This window comes from Perca flavescens, chromosome 8, assembly GCF_004354835.1.
Source record: "Perca flavescens isolate YP-PL-M2 chromosome 8, PFLA_1.0, whole genome shotgun sequence".
In the NCBI taxonomy this organism is placed as follows: Eukaryota; Metazoa; Chordata; class Actinopteri; order Perciformes; family Percidae; genus Perca; species Perca flavescens.
In genome coordinates, this window is record NC_041338.1 from 11713174 (window position 1) to 11729359 (window position 16186).

Sequence of the window (16186 nt, forward strand, 5' to 3'; positions counted from 1 at the left end):
CCATTATTCGTTTCTATAATTGATAGATTATTCGACTATTAAAATAGTAGTTAGTTGCAGCCCTAGTTTTGTGCACTGCACGGGGAAAGAGAGATCTAGAGTAGAATGTTAACAAATCATAACGTTTTTTTTGCCAAACTGGACGTCAGAATTCAGAGTCACTCGCAATCACACTGTGCCAAAATGATTTTTCACATTACCGGTACTTTAATTTTCACTGTCCTTTAAGAGTGACATGCACTGTTGGCTGCAAAGCAGGAGAGCAGTGTACAACACCAGCGGGCTAAGTTGGACAAAACACAGGAAAGTGCAGTAAAGAAAGTAAAGCCAATGCCAACACATTTAAATGTGTCCGGATCGGCCCCGATACGAATGCTTTGGACCGGTGTCTATTGTCCTGCCATAACTGCAGTCTATACATTTAAGAGATACTATTTTACAAAGTTTTGTACTGATGAATTTACCTGCACCCAGCCAATCACCTCACACTTAACATATAATAATTATGTAATAACTACAATCACTTACATCAATCTCTCCTTCATCAATCTCTCCATCATCCTCATCCTTCTTCTTGTCTCTGAAGGAATCTCTGCGCATCCTCTCAGGCCCTTTGGAGTCACCTGTCCTCTTGAATTCATTGTCTTTAGGAGATGGGGGGAGGATTGGTTTCTTCTCCTTTTTCTTACTGCTTTTGTCCTCAATCTGCTCTCGTTCTTCTCCCTCCACTTTTGTGTCTTCCTCATCTTCCTCTACCTCATGTGCAGGGATGCTGGGCTCCTCTGGGACCTCCTCGTCATAATCCAGTTCGTGCTCGTCCAGCTCCCGGGAAACGGATGCTGAGTCATCCTTCATCTCCCTCACCGCGACTGCTCTCCTCCTCTCCTCTTCCTCAGCTCTCATCCTTCCATACGCCACGGCCTTGCTTTTGTCTTCTTCCTCCTCCTCCTCCTCCTCCTCGTCCACCTCAGCAATCTCAGGATCTGGCGAGTCGTCCTTTCTGTATTCACCGTATCCTCCCTCCCCGTCCTCTCCATCCTCTTCAGCAATGAAGCTCTTGCTCTGTTCTGGCTCTGAGTCTGGAGACTGTGGGGTGTCAAAGATTCTATCCTCTTGCTCCTCTCCTTCCTTCTCGTCCTCTCCATCAAACTGGTCCCCCTGTGGACCGTCTTCATCCCCCTCCATCAGCAAAATGGCCCCATCCTCCTGTCCCATCCCTTCGGTTTCTCCTACAGGCTCCTCATCTTCTGTGTCAGAAACAAAGTCAGGGACTACCTCATCGTCTTCTTCCCTCTCCTCCTCTAATTCCGAACCTCTTCCTCGGCTTTCCACCATGTCCTCCTCCTCCTCCTCCTCCTCCTCCTCATCAACAAGCCCCCCATTCTCCTCTTCATGGACTATCTCACTGTCTGAGATGACCCTGCCCTCTTCTTCATCAGGTGAATCCAGCAGCTCACTGTCAGAAAGGCCCTTCTCCTCTTCCTCAGGAGACTGAGGGGACTGGGTAGGGCTTTCAGGAGTATCCATAAGAGAATATTCTGTTGTAAAAAGAAAAAAAACAGTAGTCTGTAAGAAACATGAATGAGAATTGTAAATAAAATCACTTACAGAGCACCAACTAATTCACTTTTCATCAAACTAAAATTTAAAGATATTGTTGACTTTAAAACTGCACAAATCATGTACAAAGTAAATAATCAACAGTTATTGAACAGTATCCATGGGTTGTTTCAAATGAGAGCGAGCAAACATCACTTAAGAGGAACTTTTGTATTTCAAAAGAAACTTGTAAGAACAAATGCTAAATATCACTGCATCACAACCAAAGGAGTTAACTAATGGAACAGCTGCAGTGAAGAGATGAAATAATGTAAAACAATGAGCAATTTTAAGAGACTATTTAAAATGAATATATTGAATGGATAAAAAAAAAAGGACTTGAGGTGATAGTATTGTATACCGACTGTATGGTTCCTGGGCTTATATACCAAGTCTAGTTTGGATGGGTTATTATTTGGTTTGATGTAGATGAAAAAGAAAGAAATGTGTAAGAGCGCGCGCACGTGCGTGTGTGTGTGTATGCATGTATGTACGCATTAAGGGTGTCAAGATTTCGAAATTAAGTCACAATCTTGAATATCGAATAAAAAAAAAAATGGAATCGTCGATACTGCCACGCCCCCATGTCACGTCCGGTTGCCTTGTCAAGTGAGAGAAAAAAAAACACGTGTTGAAGTGCTGCGAGTCAGTTAACCTCCTGTAACTTAGCTAGAGCCAGTCAAAAGATAGCATGCCAACTGCAGATGCTGGAGACCCATGGACAGAACTTGAGCCCCCTCCTCTTTCACTGAAGTGTGTGAAAGTATTTCGGATTTCCTGTGAGTTACGTTGACAACGTTCGCATTGTCGACAAAAAAGCCACAGTTTGCAAGCTCTGCTATGTGCGTCTACCATATTCTGTGTGTTCAACATTGCACATTAGCCTAGCAGCTATTCCTTCTGCTTATAGTTTTATCCCAACAAAACCACACGGTTGAATTTCAGCCTGCATGCATGTTTTGTAGTGCAAACAGAGCAGCTCATACTGGTTATATTAGAGAGAGCAACAAGTTTATTGCATATTTTATTTATTTATATATATATATATATATATATATATATATATATATATCTAAAATAAAGTAAACTAAGAACCCACACTTTGATAATAAAGGTTTACTTTCCTGTATCATGAAAAGAACATATTATTCTAAAGAATTGTCAATTTAACATATTTACACGTCCGCCAGGTTACATAGCAGGTAGGAGTTCAGAACATTAACTTACCATTAAAGTTGTTAAAATATAAACACACACAGAGAAAATATATATAAAATGATTTTCCAACTACAAACCACAATACTACTTGGGAAATGTACGGTATTGCGTATTCAAGAGTATTTAACTTACAAATAATCAACCTAATACTATATATATATCTTAACCGAATAGAAAGAATAAAAGAATTGCCTTGCCAGACGTTTAAATAAGTTTGGCATATGAAACTCTTCATTATACAGTAGAGCATATATCGGACTAAGGGGTGATTTAGACAAACAAGACAAAGACAAACTAGTTAGCTAGCTTCCTAACAATCCTAACAATCTCAATGGTGAAGACAAAAAATTTAACTCTAGAAACACTTAATATGAGATTTAGACATAACAATATGTTTATAACTGACAACAGGATTTACTTCATGAAAAGTTTACGTTAGCTTCCGGCGCTGCAAGATCAACAGCAAAGAAAAGCAGACTAGCTAGCTAACAACTAACGTTAACCCATATAAATAAATGAACTAACCTTATCTGCCAATGGTAGGAGCTAAAACCTCATATACTTCAAATGTCTCGTAAGGTTTAAACTACCTACTAATGTGAAGATAATTTGACAACAAGTCCGATTTTGTACATACTAAAGTTGACCTGCAGCTTAACATCACTGGTAACCAACACTTCTAACAGCTAGCTAGGTCGTGCTAGTTGGCAACAAGGCCCATAACTTCAACGTCAACGCAAAGAGAGCCGGCTAACCAACCAGCACACTGCACCACCGAACAACAAATCTTCCTTTGAGAATATAAACAAGAAAACCGGTTGTCTTTACGTCATAACTAACCGAACATAACGGCTTCAGCAATGCGCGGACATTATAGCACACCCGTCTGTCTTTCAATTAACGATGCAGCCTCCGCTGAAGCTAACTTTAAGCTAAAAGCGCAGCTACACTTTGCTAACGGCTAACAACCACACATTTATATTCACCTTGCCGACCCGGAGCTCTTCAAAGACAGCACTACTGCGGTAAGAACTACCCTCTCTCCTGCTGATGTTGTTTTTTACAATCTACAGTAACTATTATACGGTTTAATTTAACAGCTATGGTGGAGAAAATAAAACACTCCTCACGGCACAACGAGAGCGGCCATTACCTTTACGTCATCAACATACGACAGTCCAAGGGGGGCGGGGGAAGCGAAAAAGCGGGGATCTCCATGGGTTGGAGGAGCAGATCAATATGGATGCCGTTTTATTCAATAAAAACATAAATGAATAAATATGCCTATGAAATACATCCTGAAATAAGTAAATGAGGCAATAAATATATATAAATAAATATAATATACAGTACAGGCCAAAAGTTTGGACACACCTTCTCATTCAATGCGTTTCCTTTATTTTCATGACTACATTGTAGATTCTCACTGAAGGCATCAAAACTATGAATGAACACATGTGGAATTATGTACTTAACAAAAAAGTGTGAAATAACTGAAAACATGTCTTATATTATAGTTTCTTCAAAGTAGCCACCCTTTGCTCTGATTACTGCTTTGCACACTCTTGGCATTCTCTTGATGAGCTTCAAGAGGTAGTCACCTGAAATGGTTTTCCAACAGTCTTGAAGGAGTTCCCAGAGATGCTTAGCACTTGTTGGCCCTTTTGCCTTCACTCTGCGGTCCAGCTCACCCCTAACCATCTCAATTGGTTCGGTGACTCCCCACTAACACAGAACGTTTAGGGAACGTTGGGGAACGATAGTTTTTGGTTCTCTAAAGGTTAGTTCGAACCAAACTAATAACTGTTTAGGGAACGTTCCCTCAAGGTTATAACGTTCCCTAAACGTTAGGGGAACCAACCAACTGAAATGTTCTCCTGTGGTTGCACTGTACCTCCACACAACGTTCCCGTTTGGTTGTTTTTGGTTGTTTTTGGTTGTTCTCAGTGCAGTTTTGAAATGTTTATTTAAACCAGCTCCATTTAAGTTTTTGAAGTAGCATATAAAAGGTTTGCAGTCACTTGACTTAGATTCACTCAAAAATGATTGGTCTTATAAAATCTAAGTAAGATAAACAACATAGCAAGATAATATTTATTTTTAGGCTGATATCAATTTTGCTAAAAACTATACTTTTGTGCTTGATTTCGTTTTTTTTTAACTGTATTAGGTGAAAATACTTAAAACAAGAATCTATCGATTTTCACAACTAAGAAAATTCACTCCTTTCATTTCACTTCTAACAAGTGGCTCAGTTCAGTGTTTAAATCCAACCGCTACACCCCCACGCCAGTAAGAGAAGACCGTTCTTCTGCTCTCAGGTGACTGATTCACTTCAAGCCCTGTCCTCCTGACTTCCATTTGATACACAGACAAAGAAGATTCAATTTGCTTCGCCAGACGGTCTCACGAAAGAGTAAGTGAAATACGTTACAGTTTCATGATGTTATGGTTGTAACGCAACGGTTTGGGATTTAACCGTATGCCCTTTCCCTCGTAGTGCTTTGTTATATTCCGGTTTTGATCAGACTGACCAAAAAAGGTTCAACAACTCACGTTAGCAGTTGTTTTTCCCCTCGTTGCTATCTAGCAAGTCAGGCAACGAGTTGTTCAAAACTTTTTCTTTTTGGTAAAATCTTTGTGCACAAACAATATTCTCAATGCTGGAGTTCATGAGTAAATCCCCTGGTGAGACTTTGTGCAAAGTTTCATGTTGTGTCGAACCTTCTTAGTGTTTTACATATAGTGATTTTGATGCGATAAAAGTAGCCCCTTTCATTTTGGCGAGAGTTACGCTTTAAATGGACTGCATATATATTGCGCTTTGCATATACACTCACCTAAAGGATTATTAGGAACACCCTACTATGACCATGTTTGACCCCCCTGCGCCTTCAGAACTGCCTTAATTCTTCGTGGCATTGATTCAACAAGGTGCTGGAAGCATTCTTTAGAAATGTTGGCCCATATTGATAGGATAGCATCTTGCATTTGATGGAGATTTGTGGGATGCACATCCAGGGTATGAAGCTCTCGTTCCACCACATCCCAAAGATGTTCTATTGGGTTGAAATCTGGTGACTGTGGGGGCCATTTTAGTACAGTGAACTCATTGTCATGTTCAAGAAACCAATTTGAAATGATTCAAGCTTTGTGACATGGTGCATTATCCTGCTGGAAGTAGCCATCAGAGGATGGGTACATCGTGGTCATAAAAGGATGGACATGGTCAGAAACAATGCTCAGGTAGGCTGTGGCATTTAAACGATGCCCAATTGGAACTAAGGGGCCTAAAGTGTGCCAAGAAAACACACACCACCACCACCAGCCTGCACAGTGGTAACAAGGCACAACGGATCCATGTTCTCATTCTGTTTACGCCAAATTCTGACTTTACTATCTGAATGTCTCAACAGACATTGAGACTAATCAGACCAGGCAACATTTTTCCAGTCTTCAACTGTCCAATTTTGGTGAGCTCGTGCAAATTGTAGCCCCTTTTTCCTATTTTTAGTGGAGATAAGTTGTCCCCGGTGGGGTTTTCTGCTGGTGTAGCCCATCCGCCTCAAAGTTGTGCGTTGTGGCTTCATAAATGCTTTGCTGCATACCTCGGTTATAACGTGTGGTTATTTGAGTCAAAATTGATCATCTATCATCTGGAATCAGTCGACCAATTCTCCTCTGACCTCTAGCATCAACAAGGCATTTTCACCCCCCAGGACTGCAGCATCCTGGATGTTTTTCCTTTTTCAGACCACTCTTTGTAAACCCTAGAAATGGTTGTGCGTGAAAATCCCAGTAACTGAGCAGATTGGGAAATACTCAAACCAGCCATTCTGGCACCAACAACCATGCCACACTCAAAGTTGCTTAGATCACCTTTCTTTCCCATTCTGACATTCAGTTTGGAGTTCAGGAGATTGTCTAGACCTGGACCACACCCCTAAATGCATTGAAGCAGCTGCCATGTGATTGATTGATTAGATATAATTGCATTAACGAGAAATCTTACAGGTGTGCCTAATAATCTTTAAGGTGAGTGTATTTTGTGCTTTGTTTGAGTCTTTGTTTGCTGCTGTGCACGACATGTATGCTTTGCCGCATTGTGTGTTTTGTGTCAACCTGTTTGCGTTGTTGTTACAAATAAGGCATACCAGTTCTTTCAATTAGTTTTAGTGTACTGTACACTAAAACTAATTTGATAGCCAGTACAATCAGTCATTTTAGGCAAGTCACTAGGCAGCCACCTTGCAACACACTTTGGGTAGTTATCGGCAAGCTATTTTCCTATTTAAGTGAATGGGGAAGCATACAGGAAGAGACGGAATATGTGTAGGCTACACAGCTGCCATACTGGCTTTACAAACTAACCCCATGCATTTCTATGGATGCTGTGTCTCCCCATTAGAAAGTATCTGGGCTACAATGCAAAAGTCCTGAGAAATGCTGTCACATACAATGTTTATGTTGTAATGTCTATGTTTACACTGTATACATTCATATATTCTTTTTGCAATCAGTAGAAATTGTATGGTCTTTTATTTCAGATAACTCTGGTCCACAAGCAAGAAAGCATTCCAGGATGGAGCGTGTGTCTGGAAGCCCTGTCCGTTAGTTAACATTTATACATGCATTTAAGAAACCAGAGTCATATTCCAACCATGGAACTACTTACATTCAACCTGGTGCATATCACGTGACTGTTCTGATGTGTTTTTTCAGATCAGTAGACATCACTGCCTCCACCACCTGCATGTAAGTTTTTTTTTTTTTTGCGATTGTCTAACGTAACAGAGTAGTTTTGCAATGGCATTTGCAAGAAACCTACCATAACTGAATTGACTTCTCTTACAAAATGAGATTGTACAAGCTCTCCACTTTGTTCTACATGTGTAATTTGTATTTCTATATGTTTTACAGCAACTTTTCCTGACAAGCCTTAGAGGTTCGACAGGAGGTACTGCCATCCGTCGCATGCTACGGCGAGTGGCAACCAATGACGTTTCTAAATCAGTATAGCCTGTGGGGCAGAAAGGCAAAAAAGGCCTTCCAGGACCTGACAATCTGCAGGGTTATAACATGCAGGTGTTATTTAATTGTTCACATTTTATTTTTTATTAAAGCAATTGTATTTGTGCCACTTTGGCCATTCACCTACACATTACATACTTCATCATTCCAATATGCATCTTGCACACTACGTTTGCACTATTTATTTGCACTACATCCTTTTATCTTTTTTGTAATATATATATGCCTGTTCATTCATTTCTGCTAATATATAATAATTCATTCCTGCTCATGCATAGACAGTTTCAAGTACTAATACAATTGGTATGGTTGTTTAAGTTTGTTAAAGGTTAGGGGAATGTAAAAAAGAACGATAGGGGAACATTCTCTAAAGGTTGCAACGTTAGGGGAACGGTAGGGGAACGTTCTCTAAAGGTTGCAACGGTAGGGGAACGTTCTCTAAAGGTTGTAACGTTAGGGGAACGTTAGTGGAACGCTCTCTAAAGGTGGCAACGTTAGGGGAAAGTTAGGGGAATGTTCTGAGAACGTTAAACCAACTTTCCATTACAACCAAACAACCAAAACCTAACCAAACCCAACCTTCAGGGAACTTTCCTGCAACAAAAAACGAACGTTCTGGGAACCAAAAATTGTTAGCTGGGCTGTGGAGGCCAGGTCATCTGGCGCAGCACTCCATCACTCTCCTTCTTGGTCAAATAGCCCTTACACAGCCTGGAGGTGTGTTTGGGGTCATTGTCCTGTTGAAAATTAAATGATGGTCCAACTAAACGCAAACCGGATGGGATGGCATGTCGCTGCAGGATGCTGTGGTAGCCATGCTGGTTCAGTATGCCTTACATTTTGAATAAATCCCTGTGGAGGTGTGGAGGGAGTGTGGGGAGGAGGTGGTGGCTCAGGTGAGCAGGCAGGGAGGGACTGATTGTTACAGCTGCAGCAAGTTGTCTAATCATGCTCTCCCTTTAAAGCAGTAGTGAGCCGGAGCAAGCTCTTGATGTCCGACTGTGAGAGAGGAGACGTGGACACTGTGTGGTGGGCTGGACAGCGCAAGTTTTGCCCTCGCGACCAAGAGCCTCGGGCCAAGTGGGAGCGAGGGAGCTCCAGACGGATTGTGGGACAATTCATTGCTGATGCAATCATCAAATAAAGAGCTGTGGCAAATATTTCTCCCTGTGTGTTTGTGGTTACCTGTGAACAGAGGTCTACAGCAGTGGAGCTGCTACAGGGGCGCCCAACGTGCCACTGTTCACATGGGACATCAGGCGATGGTGGATTCAGGCTGCATGCAGTCCTTAATCCACCAGAACCTGGTTCGTCCCGGGGTTTTGGTAGAGGCATCATGGGTTGAGATAAGATGTGTGCATGGGGATGTTCACCGTTACCCTGTGGTATCGCTTGAAATTAGAACCGGGGGGAATAAATACAGAGTACGGGCCGCGGTTAGGGTTAACCCTATCCCGCGGTTAAACTGCACATGATGGCAGACAATGCTAATGTTGTTGACCTGATTTTGGCAAAGCCATTTGAAAGTCTTCCTTACAAGGAGAAACTTAGAATTAAGCAGCAGGGCAGATCAACACCTAAGATTGATTTAGTGCAAAAGACAGGGCAAAGTAACAGGTCATTTCAGCTCTCCTGGTATGACAAAGTTAGCTGGCTGACTGGAAGTGCTGTGACAAAGAAAATGTACTGCTGGCCATGCCTATTGATGAAACCATCTCACTGATATAATAAATTATTATTATTATATAATTATATTATTATTATAATTATTATATTCTAATAAATAAATGGACAATTTTTATGATGTAGGCCAAAAATTAGCTTCCCCTCTTTGAAAGACCAGCAGCTGCCACTGAGTTAACCATAGTCCTCATAAATCGACCGGAGTTTAAAATTCAATCACAAAGAAGGCGGAAAGTAACGGAAATCCGGCCAAAACTTTTCGACAGAACAAGAGCTATCCCGGAAGTGGAACATCGTGGATATAGACTAATGCAAAAGTGAAGCTAAAACATTGATCGCCCCCTGGTGGCAGGTACATATCACATACATTTTTACCAAGGATGGTTTCTACCATTTTAGGTCATTCTTATGACGTTTGTTGTAGTGTTCATTTTTCTTTTTTATTAGTTATTTGATGCTATAAAAAAATTGGGTAAAACATCATGAATGATAGTTGTGATTGATTCTCCATTGGTCGGTGAATGCATGATCCACTCTACTAAGTAATGCGGAGTAGGGTGGGACACAGCGATTCCAGGTTCAGAGTTTTAGGGGTGCCTGGGACCATTTTAACGTAATATTTTAAAACGTTATTCTACTTTGCTAACATTTTAACATCATTTTGGACCATCATGGTAGGGGGAAAAACTGAATTATGTATCTAGTTGTCAGAACTCAGATGCGGAAACTGTAGTGGTGCAAAAGAAAAATATTTATTTTGATTCTGAGTGAGAATTTGTAGTGGAAGAAATCTGGTCCATAGTGGGTTGGAGACTGGCAATGAAGATGGCAAGGGAAACCGGGTTTGAGGAAGGCAGGAGACTGGTGTAGAGATGACTGGATCCCAGGTCTGGTAATTGCTGAAGGTGAGTATTCTTCTAAAACACAGAAACAGACAAGTTAGATTAAGGCAATAGTCAAAACTGTAACAATCCGGGACAGAGAAGAAGGTCACACTGGTTCTTAAAGGTGGCTGATGAGCTGAGGCCCGTTCCAGAAAGCAGGTTAAGTGAAAACTCTGAGTTTGTTAACCCTGAGATGAGGTTTTCCGTTCCAGAAAGAGAGGTAACTTAACCTCGGAGTCAGTTACTATGGTAACTGAGTCTGTGAACCTAACCTGGTCAGGAGCAGGTTTTCTTCAAGAAACCTCGAGTTTCTCTCAGTGAGAAACAGGGGAAAAAACTTGAGTTTCTCTCAGTCATTTCCTCATTCATTCATTCAGTCTGTATCAGGCGCATTTTAATGCAGTTTTATCTGCATGAATGAAAAAACGTATTGGTTTATATTAGGCAGATTATAAAACGTTTTTTTCTCAAACATGTCATGTCCTTTTGTCGACGATCCCATTGATGAAAAAGCTGTATTAATTCACAGAGAGTTTACGTCGGTATTGAGTCCCAACTAGATGTAGGCTATTTTCATTTCCACATAACCGATTTGAGAGGTATTTTTTTTATCACAGTCCATTAGATATGTAGATACCTTATCCGTCCTCATATCACTAACATCAACCATCGTGGACAGGCTTTAACATCCCAGCAGATTCTTTGTATCGCTTTATGTTTTTTGCAAACGACAGTTTTCTTTACAACAGTGTAGCGGATCACACTGTAATAGTAAAGCCACTGTAAGCAAAGCCATCAGAAAAGTGTGACTCACTCTGAAACGTTTTTTAAACGTTTTTGTAGTGTTCCCTGGACAGTAGAGCCATTGAAAAGAAATAAATGATTATACATTATAGTTCTGTTAATGATCATGGTGCTGCGGCCTCAGAATGGGATTAGTATAGTTTACTTTTTCGCCCACAGGATTGCACCTAAATGAAATTATAGGTGTAATACAATTCCAGTTTTTACCAGTAATATTATAAGTTAACTGTGATTAAATATAAAATTAATACACTTTGAATGCGTACGCATTGACTCAAGCAGCAATTTTTTCCCACACCAATTCTCTCTCTTTTGCAGCAGCAGCCGCTTTTTTAACGAAATACATGTTCAAACTCGCTGTTTGTGCGCATGAGTATTTCCGCCGACCCGTTTGATTTGTGGTTGTTGCCATGGTGAATCGTAGTATCATGCTACCCGGGTTACCCCTTTTCCAACCCAAAATTGACAGCTTGTAAACGTAGTCAATGTCACACCAAACCAGACAGTCACTGGGGCGTGAAACTAGTAGAAAGACACCAACAATTCTAAGAAAAATTACCTTAATGCTGTGCCATATATATATATATATATATAAAAATTACCTTAATGCTGTGCCATATATATATATATATATATATATATATATATATATATATATATATATATATATATATATATATATATATATATATATATATATATACATATATATATATACATATACAGGTGAGTTGGTATTACAAATTAAATTGTATATTTATCCATGGAACACATTTCCAAAAAGCAGTACCAATAACTTTTGAAAATTAGAGATTTATGCAATTTTGACTAATGGCTGACAAGCACTATTTCTGAAAATGGCTCAGAATTTTCTTCTGAATGATCTCTGCATCTAGATTCTGGGTTTAAGTTTCATGATGCTGGGATATTCCCAGAGCAGAACTCCTTAGTTCACAACAGATTAACATTTTTATAGCTATTATTTTTTTAGGGGTACCAGGATCAAGTTCAGCACCCCTCAAAAAGGGCTAAAATCGCACCTGGTGGGAGATGCCTTCGCCATCCTAGGAAATGCAAATTTGCACCCGGTCACTACGGCGCAGACTCTGGCTCCATTCTTACAAGATGGCAGCACCCATTTTTGGCTTCACTTTTATACAGTGGGAGGAGGTGGAGATGCGTTGTCTATGTTTTTTTACAGTCCATGGTCTACAGTGGTAACCAGATTTGTGAAAACTCTCACGAGACTCACTGCCCAACGTCTTATCCTTACCTTAATCATTGGAGGTCAGTGCCTAACCTTAACCATCTAACCGTAACCAATGGGCAATGTCCTTGTTATCCCTCATGCAGCTGTTTTAGTGTAGCAGAAATGACAAGCCTGTCTTTAGTTATAACCCTGCAGAAATGGGAACAGTGTTGTCCTTGATGGCTAAACCCATTGGTATGAAACCCAATGACTGGATGCAGCTTTGTGGAGAGGTCAGGCAGGAACCTCCTTACATAGTGGCCAAGGACCTCACGCAGCTCTTTAACGTTGGTAGGACATGGCAGTTGCGTGACAGCTACATTTTATAGAGTGACTTAAGATGTTGTTTTCTATTAGGTTGGGATTTCCTCTACCTCCATGTACTGTATACACCCACACTGAACACGGTTTGTGTTTCTAAAGTTATCACTGGAAAAAGCACAAACTGTGATTAAGATAGACTTAAAATCTCTTTTTGAACTACTACAGTTTAGTAGTGGAGAAAATCTCTTCATTTTCAACCCCTAGGTCCTGTCTGGAATGAGTTTTTATTCACACTGCCTAGGTTCCTTAAAGTGTAATGGAAACAAGAAAAACTGTCTGGATGCTGTGTTATTTGGTTCAGGTGCATGCGAGTATGTTGGCTTTTCTGCATGCTTGTTTACCAGACTCGCATTTGCAAGGAAGTATGTTAACAGTGGATGACATTGTTAAACAAATACATTTGCAATAAGCAGAATTGTACATTGGATATTTGTGTCTGTGTCTGGGAAAAGGTTATACTGCAGGTGTATTCCACAGCTGAACATATTGGGAGAAGACCATAGATATAGGTTATAGTTGAGGGTGTGGGCGTGTGTCTCTGTGTGTGTGCGTGTGTGTGTGTGTCTGTGTTTGTCTGTTTCCCTCCAAGCTCGTCAAAAAGCTCAAGGACCTGGGATTTAACACCTCACTGTGCATGTGCATGCTTGACTTCCTGACAGACCCTGGGTGGTGAGGGTAAGCGGACACACCTCTTCCACCCTCATCCTTAACACTAGAGCACTCCAGGGCTGCGTTTTGAGTCCCCTGCTGTACTCCCTGTACACACATGACTGTGTAGCCACTTTCAACTCCAACACCATCATCAAGTTTGCTGACGACACAGCTGTGGTGGGTCTGATCACAGTCAACAATGAAAAGGCCTACCTGAAATGAAGTCGAGGACCTGACCTGCTGGTATCAGGAAAACACTAAAGAGATGATAGTGGACATTTGGGAAGAGACAGGGAAGAAACAATGTCCCCAATATCAGCAGGTCCTTTGTGGAAATCTTCAAGTACTATAGGGAAAGAGTCAATAGGTTTCCATTAAAGTCAATGTGTATTTCCACTGACTGCGGAACTGCTGCGTTCGGATTCTGTCCCAGCTCCGGCGATCCACAGCCCTCCGGAGGGGATACGCAGAGCTTCTATTTCAATTCAGCACAATTCAGATTGTGCGGGACAGGACGTCAATTTAATTTAATTTTCAAAATAAAATACACCATGCTCACTACACCTTGAAAACACAGCACAGAGTTGTTTGCCCTATACTCCTCTGGATGGAAACAATCTGTTGTTGGTTTTGTGGTTCTATTCTACGTGAATTCGCGAGATCTCGTGGGTCCTCGTGACTACAGCTGTCAGTCATGGCCGCAGCGGTTCTGCAACAAATCCGGAATTGAAGGACGGTGGAGCACGGAGCCGACACGCAGCGGAGCCGATCCGCAGCCGTACCGTAGTTGGTGGAAATGAGGGGTAAGCTAACTAACTGTGTGTCCCAAGTCCATACATTATACAGGGGATACAACTTTAATACTGAGAATAACACATCTAGATTATAGAAATATTTCTACAATACCTTGGTGACCACATCACTGAGGGTCTGATCTGGGTACTGCATACTGACTCAGTGGTGAGAAAGACAAGGCAGAGACTGTTCAACCTCCGAAACCTAAGAAAATTCCAGGTATACCCTCAAATACTGAGCAATTTCTACTCCTGCATCATCAAGAGCGTCCTGACGGGGAACATCACTGCCTGGTACATAAACTGCCACCGAAGAGGACCGCCAAAAACCACCTGGGTAAAAGCCTTTTCTCCCTGTTGAGGTCAGGAAGAAGGTACAGGACCAGCACTGAGAGACTAATGGTACGTGTCCATGAAGACAGATTCAGCAACTGCATAGCCTATTTCTCGGATAAAATGTTTTCAGAAACACGTTTCAGTTAACTATTTACGTAAAATAAGTATTCCAGGGGCGCCCTGTTGGTTCACCTGGTTGAGCGTGCACCCCATGTACTAAGGCTCAGTCCTTACCGCAGTGGCCCGGGGTTTAAGTCCGACCTGTGGCCCTTTGCTCCATGTCATTCCCTCTCTCTCTCTCTCGCCCATTTCCTGTCTTCAGCTTTCCCATTGTATAAAGGCCAACCAAAATGCCCTAAAAAAATTTCACATGACAAATAATAAATGTATTGTATGGTGGCCTATATGGGACTTAATTCAAATGATAATGTAAATGGGAAAATTAAAAGGCACACACACAATAGAATTATCATTTTCACAAATGCATGTGTTTTTAGAGTAAAAATTTAAATGAAAATGCAATAATCCAATTTTCCTTTTCACAATCTTGTATGGGCATTATATGATTATATTAAAATGATAATGCATTTTGCTAACAATATGAAAATGTAAATACAAACTCCATTCAAACCTTTAATTTTAAAATCCTACCTCTGAATGCTCTGATATCACCCGAGTGACAGTCTAGGGTGGTGTACTATCACTCTGAAGTGAAATGAGTCTGGCTAAAGAGGAGGTTTCGTTTTTACTTCTTCTCCTTACATTTTAAAAATAGCCTGGTTACTCCTATTTCATTAGAGTGAATTTGATTGTGGTTGGATGAGAAGTATAAACATATACCATTCCGACACCCTTTTGGTTTGTACGTGATCCATCGCACTTGCACAGACCCGGTGCTAATACGGCACCGGTGCCTTAATGACCGAACAACCGAATTGCAACGCGGATTTCGGTGCCTTATTTAGGTGCTACTTAAATGCCTGCGCTTCTCTCTGATGCTCTGAAAACGGACGTTAGAGGGAACTGAAACATAGTCGCACGGGACGCTAGTTAACACTACACTTAGCAGCAGGTAACGTTAGTCTACCGTTAACTAGCAGCTGAAGTAAACACGGTTAAAATGCTGACAGCTAAATGATGTAAAAGTGTGTTTGTATTTCACTGGAGAGGATTGTAACACCAGACTGTAGCTGCAGTTGTCTGAAAAACACAGAAGAGATGTGTCACCTTTTTCAGCCCTTCTGAGTTTGCAGGTATGATTTTAATATAACATTATAGTCATTATGGCCTTTAGAAAAATGTTTTTTTGTGGAGGTGGGGTAGTGCACTATTAGGCCCCTGTGGGGCGGGCTAAGCTTTTTTTTTTCTCTTACATTACTTTTACTTTTATACTTTAAGTAGTTTTGAAACCAGTACTTTTACACTTTTACTTAAGTAAAAAGCTTGAGTTGATACTTCAACTTCTACAGAGGTCTTTTCAAAATCTACTTCTACTTGAGTAATGAATGTGAATACTTTTGACACCTCTGCACCTCAGGGTGATAGGTCACCACCCCCAGACTGTCAGTTGGGTAATATAGCACTATTCTGTTGTAGGATTTTAAAATTAAAGG

At 40.9% G+C, this 16186-nt stretch overlaps 1 protein-coding gene and 1 long non-coding RNA gene across 8 annotated transcripts in view; one reads left to right on the forward strand and one right to left on the reverse strand.

The window, feature by feature from the left end:
- zc3h18 (zinc finger CCCH-type containing 18) overlaps window positions 1-4053 on the reverse strand; it is a 55144-nt gene extending 51091 nt beyond the window's left edge. For 6 of the 7 annotated variants that reach the window (XM_028584751.1, XM_028584754.1, XM_028584753.1 and 3 more), the window contains exons 1-2: window positions 3804-3964; window positions 529-1538 (exon numbers count right to left, since the gene is read on the reverse strand). In XM_028584751.1, the coding sequence (XP_028440552.1) occupies window positions 529-1527 (999 nt within the window). In that variant the 5' untranslated portion in view covers window positions 1528-1538; window positions 3804-3964. The other variant, XM_028584749.1, reaches the window with a different exon arrangement.
- A 1072-nt stretch (window positions 4054-5125) lies between these two features.
- Window positions 5126-8078, forward strand: LOC114560850 (uncharacterized). The gene is made up of 3 exons (XR_003693252.1): window positions 5126-5233; window positions 7365-7572; window positions 7738-8078. It is a non-coding gene; the product is annotated as an uncharacterized LOC114560850 (long non-coding RNA).
- The last annotated feature ends 8108 nt before the right edge of the window (window positions 8079-16186 follow it).